The sequence below is a fragment of the Eptatretus burgeri genome, chromosome 6 (assembly GCF_056783735.1).
Source record: "Eptatretus burgeri isolate ZD-2024b chromosome 6, Ebu_testis_v1, whole genome shotgun sequence".
In the NCBI taxonomy this organism is placed as follows: Eukaryota; Metazoa; Chordata; class Myxini; order Myxiniformes; family Myxinidae; genus Eptatretus; species Eptatretus burgeri.
Genome location: NC_140966.1, coordinates 97,948,290 through 97,961,542, shown reverse-complemented (window position 1 = coordinate 97,961,542; position 13,253 = coordinate 97,948,290). Strand labels below are relative to the sequence as shown.

The 13,253-nt window shown below is 46.9% G+C and overlaps 1 protein-coding gene across 1 annotated transcript in view; it reads right to left on the bottom strand.

Annotated features, from left to right (window-relative positions):
• Positions 1–6,225, bottom strand: part of EIF3D (eukaryotic translation initiation factor 3 subunit D) — a 73,869-nt gene extending 67,644 nt beyond the window's left edge. The window contains exon 1 of the mRNA XM_085886390.1: positions 5,974–6,225. Coding sequence (XP_085742516.1) covers positions 5,974–6,096 — 123 coding nt within the window. The 5' untranslated portion in view covers positions 6,097–6,225. The remainder of the gene's footprint in view (positions 1–5,973) is intronic.
• Between the last annotated feature and the right edge of the window lie 7,028 nt (positions 6,226–13,253).

The following is a 13,253-nucleotide window of genomic DNA, read 5'->3' as shown; positions in this document are numbered from 1 at the left end:
TATATATACATGTGTTTTACATATACATTTTAGTTAGATAGAGAGAGAGAGAGATATATATACATTTTACATTTAGAGAGTCACATATATATATATTTTACTACATATACATTTCTAAAATAGTAGCATTCAGCCATATATATATATATATATATATATATATATATATATATATCAAAATATATATATACATATTATTATTATATTTGCAAAAATAGAGACATATATATACATTTGTACTAAGACATATATATATATATACTCCAAAAATACATACATATATATACATTTAGAGAGATACATATATATAGAGAGAGAGAGAGATCAAAGGCCATATATACATATATATACATATATATATATATATATATATATATATATAAGACAGCCACATATATTTAAAAATTAAGACATACATATATATATATATATATTATTATATCAAAAATACATATTAGGCATACATATACATATATTATTATTAAGACGCAAAAATTTTGCATATACATATTAATATTATTATTATTATTATTATTATATATATATATACACATTACATATCATATAATATATATATATATTATTATTATTATTATATTATTATTATTATTATTATTATTATTATTATTATTATATATTATTATTATTATTATTATTATATTATATATATATCAAAATTTTATTATATATTATGACGATACATCAAAATATATTACATATTTCGACACATACTTCAGCCTGGCATATACACATTTCCACACTTACACACACGTACCACATATACACATACATTTTACATACATATTATTTTATTATTATTATTATTATTTTATATTTACATATACTAAGAGACGGCATTGGCAGACGTATGACATATATTTATATTACATATATATATACATATGACAAAGCTTCATATATATATATTTAAATATATATAAGACGTAAACAGAGCATATATATACATTTAAAATATATATCATATTATTAAGACAAAACATACATATTAATACTATTATTATATTTCGCAAAACAGACATATTACATACATACATACTTCGTACTACATATATATATACACAAAATTATTATATTATAAAATTATTATTACATATATACACGCAAATATATATATACATTAAAATACATGATTATTATTATTTTATTAATGTTATTCACATACATATATATTATTATTATTTTACACACTAATTTTATATTATTATTATTATACATGTATACTAAAAATACATACATACATATACATTATTATATCGCAAAATAAGACATATACACATACATACATATCCAAAATTAAGACCCATATACATTTGCAGACATATATATATATATATATATGACAAAAACACTAGAGAGAGAGAGAGAGATGGGGGGCGAGAGAGAGAGATTATTATTATGGGGGCGATACGTACCAATATTATTAGATATGGGGCGAGAGATATTTTTAGAGAATTATGACAGAGATATTATATTCTGCAGAGATTATTATTATTATTATTATACTTCAAAAATGGGGGCGCAGAGAGAGAGATATATATATATGACGAGAGGAAGTAGAGAGGAGAGAGAGAGAGAGAGATGGGGGCGAGAGAGAGAGAGAGAGATGACGATGGGGCGGAGAGAGAGAGAGAGAGATGGGGGCGTAGAGAGAGAGAGAGAGATGACACGCAGAGAGAGAGAGAGAGAGAGATGGGGCGATGAGAGAGACGAGAGAGAGAGAGAGAAGTAGAGAGAGAGAGAGAGAGAGATGGGGGCGAGAGAGATTTTGAGAGAGAGAGATGGGGCGATGAGAGAGAGAGAGAGAGAGAGATGGGGGCGAGTAGAGAGAGAGAGAGAGAGATGGGGCAGAGAGAGAGAGAGAGAGAGATGGGGCGCAGAGAGAGAGAGAGAGATGGGGGCGAGAGAGAGAGAGAGAGAGAGAGATGGGGGCGAGAGAGAGAGACGGGAGAGAGAGATTTTTTATATATATTTAAGAGAGAGAGAGGGAGAGAGAGATGGGGGCGAGAGAGAGAGAGGGAGAGAGAGATGAAGTAGAGAGAGAGAGGGAGAGAGAGATGGGGCTGCAGTGAGAGAGAGAGGGAGAGAGAGAGATGGGGGGCTTAGAGAGAGAGAGGGAGAGAGAGATGTAAATAGAGAGAGAGAGGTGAGAGAGATGGGGGCGAGAGAGAGAGAGGGAGAGAGAGATGGGGGGCTAACAGAGAGGGAGAGAGAGATAACGAGAGAGAGAGAGGGAGAGAGAGATGGGGCGAGAGAGAGAGGGAGAGATGAGATGGGGCGAGAGAGAGAGAGGGAGAGAGAGATGTAAATAGAGAGAGAGAGAGAGACATTAAAATATATATATATATATATGGGGGGACTAAACACAGGGTACATATATGTATACACGCCAAAATACATATATATATATACATTTAAAAATACATATATACATATTATTATGGGGCGAGCCTATATATACATATTTTTAATATATATATGAAAATAATATACATATATTTATATTTGGGGCACAGAGAGAGAGAGGAGAGAGAGATGGGGGCGAGAGAGAGAGGGAGACGGAAATATATATATATGGGGCCAGACGGGGGGCTGAGAGAGAGATGTGGGGACAAAAATAAGAGAGAGAGACGAGGGCATTAAGAGAGATGAGACAAAAATTAGAGAGGGAGACGTAAAAATTAAGAGAGATGGAGACGGTACTAGAGATGAGATTTAGAGAGATAAGAGCGAGACAAGAGAGAGAGGGAGATGATTAGTAATAGAGAGGGAGATTTACTAAGAGGAGACGTAAAATTATTATATTATTTAAAGGGCTTAGAGAGAGGGAGATGGGGGCCAGAGAGGGAGAGAGAGAGAGATGGGGGGCGAGAGAGAGAGAGAGATGGGGCGAGAGAGAGGGAGAGAGAGGCGAGAGAGAGGGAGATGGGGGCGAGAGAGAGGGAGAGGGCGAGAGAGAGGGAGAGAGAGAGAGAGGGAGATGGGGGCGAGAGAGAGGAGATGGGGCGAGAGAGAGGGAGATGGGGGCGAGAGAGAGGGAGATGGGGGCGAGAGAGAGAGGGAGATGGGGGCGAGAGAGAGGGAGATGGGGGCGAGAGAGAGAGAGAGGGAGATGGGGGCGAGAGAGAGAGAGGGAGAGAGAGAGAGAGGGAGATGGGGCGAGAGAGAGGGAGATGGGAGAGAGAGAGAGAGAGGGAGATGGGGGCGAGAGAGAGGGAGATGGGGGCGAGAGAGAGGGAGATGGGGGCGAGAGAGAGGGAGATGGGGCGAGAGAGAGGGAGATGGGGGCGAGAGAGGGAGATGGGGGCGAGAGAGAGGAGATGGGGAAGAGAGAGAGGGAGATGGGGCGAGAGAGGGAGATGGGGGCGAGAGAGAGGAGATAGAGAGAGGGAGATGGGGGCGAGAGAGAGGGAGATGGGGGCGAGAGAGAGGGAGATGGGGGCGAGAGAGAGGGAGATGGGGGCGAGAGAGAGGAGATGGGGCGAGAGAGAGGAGATGGGGCGAGAGAGAGGGAGATGGGGGCGAGAGAGAGAGGGAGATGGGGCGAGAGAGAGAGGAGATGGGGGCGAGAGAGAGGGAGATGGGGGCGAGAGAGAGAGAGATGGGGGCGAGAGAGAGGGAGATGGAGAGAGAGAGGAGATGGGCGAGAGAGAGGAGATGGGGCGAGAGAGAGGAGATGGGGCGAGAGAGAGGAGATGGGGGCGAGAGAGAGGAGATGGGGCGAGAGAGAGAGGAGATGGGGGCGAGAGAGAGGAGATGGGGGCGAGAGAGAGGGAGATGGGGGCGAGAGAGAGGAGATGGGGGTGAGAGAGAGGAGATGGGGGCGAGAGAGAGGAGATGGGGCGAGAGAGGAGATGGGGGCGAGAGAGAGAGATGGGGGCGAGAGAGGAGATGGGGGCGAGAGAGGAGATGGGGGCGAGAGAGGAGAGATGGGGTGAGAGAGGAGATGGGGCGAGAGAGGAGATGGGTAGAGAGAGGAGATGGGGGCGAGAGAGGAGATGGGGGCGAGAGAGGAGATGGGGCGAGAGAGGAGGAGGGAGGGCGAGAGAGGAGGAGGGGGCGAGAGAGGAGGAGGGGAGAGAGAGGAGGAGGGGAGAGAGGAGAGGGGGAGAGAGGAGAGGGGGGAGAGAGGAGAGGGGGAGAGAGAGAGAGAGAGGGGAGAGGGAGAGAGAGGGGAGGAGAGAGAGAGGGGGAGGGAGGAGAGAGGAGAGGGGGGAGGGAGAGAGGAGAGGGGGAGGGAGAGAGGAGAGGGGGAGGGAGAGAGGAGAGGGGGAGGAGAGAGAGGGGAGGGAGAGAGGAGGGGAGGGAAGGGAGAGAGGGGAGGGGGAAGGGAGAGAGGGGAGGGGGAAGGGAGAGAGGGAGGGGGAAGGGAGAGAGGGGAGGGGGAAGGGAGAGAGGGGAGGGGGAAGGGAGAGAGGGGAGGGGGAAGGGAGAGAGGGGAGGAGGAGGGAAAGAGGGGAGGGAGGAGGGAGAGAGAGGAAGGGGAGGGAGAGAGAGAGGGGCATCACAATTCAAGAGAGGGGGTGAGAGGAGGGGCGAGAGAGGGGGATGGGAGGGGGGGCGCGAGAGAGGGGCGAGAGAGGGGGGGCAAGAGAGGTGGGCGTCAATTCTTCTTCTTTTGATATGACGTCACTTACGCTGGGGACCTGAGTACGTTTCCCAGGTGTTTCCCAGGGGCGCGCTAATTTGGTCACAGGAAACTTCGTCACCTTAAAACGGTTACAAGGTAATTTGGTCACAAGGTAAAACGGTCACAAGGTAATTTGGTCATGGTATTATTATTTATTATTCACTGCATTTAAGGCCAGCAAGGCCGAAGAGCAGTAATAAACATTTTCATTTCATGGCCGGTGAATATTGTTGGCATAATGACGTATTGACCAAGTTTACTGACGACTATAATGGGATCGGAATTTAAAAGTTGAGAGAGACAGAATCGATCCCATTATAGTCGTCAGTAAACTTGGTCAATACGTCATTATGCCAACAATATTCACCGGCCATGAAATGAAAATGTTTATTACTGCTCTTGGGCCTTGCTGGCCTTAAATGCAGTGAATAATAAATAATAATAATAATAATAATAATAATAATAATACCGTGACCAAATTAGTGACCGATTTACCGTGACCAAATTACCTCCATTCGTTTCCCAAGTTATGGCCATTTATGATACGGTTGGTACGATCGAATTGAAACAAGGCCCCAATCCAGTCATCGTTTATCAGAGCGAAGGAACGAAGCTGCACGTACTGGCACGCACCTACGGGTCCTCACCTACAGGTCCTCACCTGTGGGCACGCACCTACGGGTCCTCACCTCCGGGTCCTCACCTGTGGGCACGCACCTCCGGGTCCTCACCTGTGGGCACGCACCTACGGGTCCTCACCTGTGGGCACGCACCTACGGGTCCTCACCTGTGGGCACGCACCTACGGGTCCTCACCTGTGGGCACGCACCTACGGGTCCTCACCTACGGGCACGCACCTACGGGTCCTCACTAGTTAATGTAAATACAGAATTCCACACAAACTTTGACAGCCCACAAAAACAACGCGCCGTCGGAGTTACCACCCGTCTGCCACGTCGGCTCGTACAGTACGATTCTGAACATCCCCATCAGGGCCGAACGGTTTCGAGTTAAAATAATGTTTCGACGACGTTCAAAACATCGGAGAAACAAGGGAGTCACAGAAACCGTGAAATGAAATGTTTGAAGTTTAATCCCCGGTAACGTCTCCCGGCACCACGAGCTCCACATCCCGCGACAAACATCTAACTTACACGTGGTCAGGAATCACCAAACAAAGCGCGGCATCGCTAACCAGACTAGTTAAACCATTCGTCAGGAAGTCAGACGAGCGACACAACAAGCTCCTCCAACCTTCCATTCGTTCCGATCGGCGGTTTAACGAACGAGACGACGACGACGACGACCAAACAACAAGGCCTCACCTTCCCCAGACGGTCGCCTTTGCTGAAGGGCTGGTATGGCATGTCCTTAAATCGCTCGGGCACGGCACAAGGACCCCAACCGTTCGGGTTGTCCTGAATCTGTGGAGGGATGAACTTCGCCATGGTCTCGCTTCTCCTCGAAGCGAACGACCTCGATTATCCCTCCCTCGGCGCACGATAATATCGGTCGATGTGAGCGATTACAGTGCAGCACTGTATAGCGAGCGACCCCTCGTGGCTGCACTTGAAACTGTTGGAGAACGAACGAACGAACGAACGAACGAACGAACGAACGAACGAACGAACGAACGAACGAACGAACGAACGAACGAACGAACGAACGAACGAACGAACGAACGAACGAACGAACGAACGAACGAACGAACGAACGAACGAACGAACGAACGAACGAACGAACGAACGAACGAACGATGTGATGTATCCAATAGAACATTGAGCAATCTCTTGAGTTTGCCGAATCATCACACACGAGGAGGCCATTCGGCCCGTCATGCCTGTGCTGCACCACTCCAGGATCATCATCACCCATCCACACCACGTGCCCCTCGATGTCCGATGGGTGCAGATACCGATATACTGCCCGAACTCTCATCTTCTTGACACTCAAGCGATGTTTGGCCCCTGGTGCTAACATTGTCCACTCTGCTGAAAAAATTCCACTGCACCTGCCGCTTGTCCACAGCCTTCATTATTTTAACAAGCTCGAATGAGCAAAGATCCTCATCCTCTTAATGATGACGTCATAATAATGAATGTGACGTCATTGTGATGTATCAGGTTTGCGATAAATTATCTGTGCTAATGCCCGGCTTGATTCCCACAACCAAAATTCAAACAGCTTGCCTAGTTTCAGAGATAATGGTATAGGCGATTTCCATTGGCGGCGATATTATGACGTCAACTTTTTTTTCTCGGAAGAATTTCCAAAATCGGAGATGGTTACAGCCGACGCGTGGGCTTTCTGCATATACATGGCAAGTTTCACGAAGATCCGATGAAAATTCTGGGTTGTGAAACAAAGTCAAAAAATAGGAATGACGTCATAAAAATTGATATGACGTCATAGCGATGTATCATATGTGCGATAATTCATCTCTGCGAATGCCCCATTTGATTCCCGCAAACAATTCAAAAAGCTTGCCTGGTATCGGAGATAATTTTTAGGCGATTTCCATTAGCGGAGATATTTTGACGTCATAACTTTTTTTTCCAGGAGGAATTTTCAAAATCGGAGATGGTGACTGTCTGCGCAGGGAATTTTTACATATATACGCCAAGTTTCAGGAAGTTTCGATGAAAACTGGAGGCTGTGAAACAAAAAAAGTCCACAAGAACAACAACTTGAGTAAGACTTGGAGATCCTCCACGAGGACCTAACAAACATTATTACAATCAGATATCCTCACAATTGCCTCCTTTCTCATGAATAAAAGATTATCTCCTTCAACAGTTCCTCGCATAGCTTCGTCGAGCTGACCCTGGAATCAATTTGGTGGATCTACGCTGAACCTTTTCCGTGGTACTCATGTCCTTCCTCAGATGTGGTGACCAAAACTATACACAATATTCGAGATGACGACGAAAATTCCTCGAAATTGTGAACACTACCTCTTTTGATTTATGATTTATAATTTATTCCCCTATAAATACAATGTAAAACCTATTAGTTTGATTTGACCTATAGCTACCTGGCATTGCCCTACCTGCTTACCCCCCCCCCCATATCTATTACCACCCCCAGATCCTTCTCCTGTGTGACACGCTCCAACATTACCCCTCACATCATGTCATCCCCATTCACATCGATCTTACCCATTCCCAACACCCCAACACCTTACGTTCATTGCTGTTAAACTTCACCTGCCAATCCTTTACCCAATCGATGAAGGTATCTCGACTTTCCTGAACCTGGTCAGCATCTCAAAGGTTTGTGTCATGAGCAAGGATGACCTTATCACAATCCATGCAATTGATGTAATTTTCCAAAAAGGAGCCAGTCAGCCATCTTCAGTCTTTTTGGCATCATGTTGGAAGACCCAAGATGTGATAATAATAATAATAATAATAATAATAATAATAACAACAACAACAATGAGTTCCCTTTCATGGGTTTCATGGGTTTTCAATGAGTTCCCTTTCATGGGTTTTCCATTTTCAGTGCTGAATATCAAACAGGGAAGAGAAACGTACAATTTTAAAAGGCTTTGGTATGACTCGGCTGGGGTTTGAACCAGTCAAGACCATCTCCACTCATGGCTCGCAGACTTCCTCTCCTGTCGCAGTCAACGTGTGGCCCGAAATGGAGTTCTCTCATCCTCTCTTCCTGTCCAAGCTGGATTTCCTCAAGCCAGCGTTCTGGGCCCTGTTCTTTTTCTGGTTTTCATCAATGATCTCTCCGACTCTCTGGAAAATCCTCTTTATCTCTTTGCTGATGACTCCACCCTCCTCCATACCATCTGTCATCCCTCAGATCGGCAAGCAGCAGCTTCTTCACTCTCTGCAGCTCTGGATAAAATCACAAACTGGTCCAACACGTGGAACATGTCTCTAAATCCTGACAAATCTCAGTCTCTCACTATGTCTCTCTGAAATGACCATTGAGAACCCCCCCCCCCCACCGCCTTAGGTCAAGTCAGGTATGGGAGCATGCGCAAGAGCAGCACATTGTTGCATCCACTTTCCGCCGGTACTTCAGGGGCCTCCGTCTGGCCATCCCCCAGGCAGATGTCTGGCCCATCCCCCTCTCCTTGATATGCCAATCAACCTGCTGAAACCATGAGGCACGTGGTCGGCCCATTGGCCCTCTCTACTCAGGAGACTCCCTCACTGAGAGAATCTGGTGAGCAGGATCAGCGTCAGGAAAACGAGCCACATGTCCATGTAGCAGCAGCTGACGCTCACGGACTATGCAGGTAACAAATCTCATTTGAGTCCCTCTCAACAACCGCTCGTTGGACACAAAGTCCAACGAGCAACAGCCAAGGATTCTCCGAAGAGACCTGGTACCAAAGGAATTAAGTCTCCATCTCAGATCTCTGGTCAGAGTCCAAGTCTCACATCAATAGAGCCACACTGGAAGCACTAAGGACTTGAAGACTCGGACTTTCGTCCTCCCGCACAGGTGGCAGCAGCACCGCACCCCATGATCCAGTGAATCCATCACTCCCCAGGCCCGACCGAGACGTTTAATGACCTCAAACTCACAGCGAGTTACCTCAACAGGTATGTTACCTCAAGTCACAGGATATGACCTCAACATCCTCACCACAAACAGACACAGACAGGACAGCAGCATCCAATATGTCATTAAAAGCCGAGATCTTAGTTTTGACTCAAGAAACCCATAATCCCAGCAGCTCCAACTCATTCAGCACCTCGAGGACCCCCCAAAAGGATAGCTAAAGTCTCTGCAAAGATGACTGCAACATCTGCGAAATCAAGGTCAGAGATCTTGACATTCCCAAATGATGCACCACAGCTTGATCTCTCCGACATCCTCATTGGAATCCAGTCCATACAAGTGCTGAAAAGTGTGGGGGCCAGTACACACCCCTGATGAACTCCAGGAACAACTGGAAATAAGTCAGAGATGGTATCACCACACTTCACAGCACTCTCAGTACCAGAGTAGAGTTCAGGCATCAGATCGATCAGTTTTGGTGGCACCCACGAAGATCAAGAATCCTCCAGAGGACATCCCGATTCACTGAATCAAACACTTTACAGAGATCAACATAGGCTGCAAGCAGCCCCTGCCGAAACTCTTGTCTGCGTTTCGTGAGAACCCGAAGAGCAAGGATACGGTCAATCGTTGACCTCTTTGGTGGAAAGCCTGACTGCTCTGGATGCTGGTGCTCAAGCAGATGGTGGCGAACCCTCTCAAGAGTTATCCGAGAAAAGACCTTGCCGGCACTGAGAGTAGCGTCACCTTTCGGTAGTTGTTGCAGTCTTCGCGATCACCCTTCCCTTTCCAGAGAGGGACAACAAGGCCCTCTTTCAGTTAGTTGGGATGATGCCTGTGTTGCAGGCAGAGTACAGAACTGCATGCAACGACACGAGTGCAGCATTTTCACCAGCCTTGTGAAGCTCAGCATGGATGCCACAGATCGCTGGAGCTTTCCCTCATTTCAACCGGTTCACTGCAGCCTGTTTCCAAAAACGAAGGTGGACCACAGTTGATTGGAGGGTCAGCAACAGGGATTGTAACACCCCTGACATCCAAATCGACAGCTGGTGGATCAGTCTGGTACAACCGCTCAAAGTAATCGGGCCTTCACTTCGGACTCCTCTGTCAAGAGCCCACCACCCTCTGCTGTGCAGTACACCGAGAGATGGGCTTGGTTGAACGCAATGCGTGAATTCCCCTGTAAGTGGGACGAGAATCACTTGACCACAGGTGATGCTCTACCCCCTCACAGATTCCTCGCACATAGGCCTCCTTGTCCACCCTTAGCGCACGTACAGTTTTATGCCTCAGCTCCCTGAACAGCTCAGCTCTGCCTTTCTCACCTGAACAGCTCACCTGGAACACAGGCCTCATCCCAACTGACTGGAAGAGGGGCCTTGTTGTCCCTCTCTGGAAAGAAAAGGGTGATCGCCAAGACTGCAACAACTACCGAGGGGTGACGCTGCTCTCAGTGCCGGGCAAGGTCTTTGCTCGGGTAATTCTTGATAGGGTTCGCCACCATCTGCTTGAGCACCAGAATCCAGAGCAGTCAGGCTTTTCACCAAAGAGGTCAACGATTGACCATATCCTTGCTCTTCGGGTCCTCACCAAACGCAGACGAGAGTTTCGGCAGGGGCTGCTTGCAGCCTATGTTGATCTCTGTAAAGTGTTTGATTCAGTGAATCGGGATGTTCTCCGGAGGATTCTTGATCTTCGTGTGGTACCACCAAAACTGATCGATTCATCTCGGGATATATTTGTTAACAGAAACAAAAATTGATGATATCATTGGTCATGTGGTTTGGCAGCCGTATTAAAAAAACAAAACAAAACAAAAAACCTTCAAAAATCTTCTCTGAAACAGCTGAACAGATTGGGGTGAAACTTTACAGGTCTTGTTGTGGGCCAGGGGTCGGTGGCGAGGAACGGCTGCCAGGTGGAGCAGTAGAGCCGTCTCTCACCGAACACCGGAATTTAGGTCGTGACTCTGCGACAACTCAGAAGGTCACGGGTCACTTAAGGACCGTGCTCGCCAATTCTCTGACGGCGTGGGGTAGGGTTAATAGCCAAATTTCAATATACCTCAGTACCCACGTCGTCAAATTACTGGGGAAGTCACACCCTCAACGAACTCTGTTGAATCGGGTCGCTCTCGCGACCTTGGTCCGGTGTAACCGAGTGGAATTACCAAAGTCTGTCGGACCCAATGACAACTTATGGCACCGACGGCCTCACTATTTCTCAAGCCCACACCGTGCTGGCTCAATGGAAGGAAACACGGGCAACGAACTGGAACATTTAACAATTGGGCGGTTTATTTATAATGGGGGCAATAATCGGGAAGGGAGACATAGAGCAGAGTTACAACCGAATCAGCAATGCAAAATAATGTGCAATAAAAAGAAAGCACTGAAGCAATTCTACTTAAAGACAGGGCCCACTCAGACATACACGCACACCCAAAAGAAATGGACCCCGTCGGGTCTTTCTTGGACCCTCCAGCTGAGGAGGATAGGTCAGCTGGGGAGTCAGGGTCTGGCCCAGTACCTTTCTGCCTCGTGCGGTCACACCGACTCCAACCCACCACGGTGGGACTCGAACCCATGACCCGAAATCCACGAGCCCACGATCCTGGCTGCTCGACCACCACCACCACCACGAGGAGCCCCGAAAAAGACCGCAGACAACGACCGCTGATGACGACGCCTCCAACGACGCACACCAAGAGCAATGGCCACAATGACTGTTCTACTCTACTCTTGATGATCACTCTACTCTTCTTCTTCTCCAGCCACTCGCCTCCTGATTGGACGGTGGCGAACATCCCATCTGGCTGGGCAGGGCCGCCCTGAGGTAACCCGTCTCCGGATTGGTCGGGGGCGAACATCCCATCTGGCTGGGCGGGGCCGCCCTGAGGTAACTGGTCTCCGGATTGGTTGGGGGCTTCTGAGGTACTGCTATCCCTCATTGGTTGCGATGCGCACCCATCTTGCTGGGCGGAGTCGACCTCACCCCGCCTACGCGCGTGGCTCCGAACACGTGCGTAACGGCGATGATAGAGCGAAGGGGAGATTTAATGTCAAAAACCTGACTAAAAAGAAACCCGCAGCGCTCACATGAAATTAACCCATTCGACAGAAGGATGGGACCCTGACGATAAACACATACTTACCGAAATAACTGAACTGCGGGGACTGCTCTCTGTTTGTGTGCAAATGGCTGCCGGATTTGTAACAGTCCGACCACCTATCCATGAGGAATAAAACATTCCCCACCAATGATGTCATAGGTCACATGGTTTGGCAGCCATATTGGATTTACCCTCAAACCTTGAAAAATCTCCTTCTCCGGAATGGCCGGACGGATTGAGGGAAAACTTCACACATGTCCCCCAAGCCTTGGGGACATCAGGGTGTTCTGGAATCGAAAGGTCACATGGTTTGGCAGCCATATTGGATTTCCCCTCAAACCTTTAAAAATCTCCTTCTCCGGAATGGCCGGACGGATTGAAGGGAAGCTTCACACATGCTCCCCAAGCCTTGGGGACATCAGGGTGTTCTCCTGTAATTGAAAGGTCACATGGTTTGGCAGCCATATTGGATTGAAGGAAAATATTTCAAAAATTCTCTCTCTTTTACCGCTGCATCAATCGACATGAAACTTCAAAATTCTGATCTTGTCGTGATGGGGAATATATGTTCTAAATTTGAACCTGATTGGACGGGCGCATAGTATGGCAGCTGGAATTATGAAATTTTTTGAATCTGTATTCTGTTTGATTTTTTTTGATTTTTTTTTTTTTTGAATGAGGATCACTTGGTTGCGCCTGAATGGGTTTGAGGGTAGAGAAGTAACAGTTGAAGCGAGTCCTATCCAAATTCCTCCTGGTGACTTCATCTTTGCTTTTTGGTCGTTTGGGTTCCTTGTGATGACTCCAATGTAGTACCTATTATATTTGGTCTTCCATTTGATTTGAAGAAAAAAAAATTTTGAATCACATTCTGAATTAATTTGAAAACAGGTGTCTGATCAAAGCCGGGCGACTTGGTACATGGTCATCACTGCGAGTCGTTATAAAGTGGCAATTCTCGTG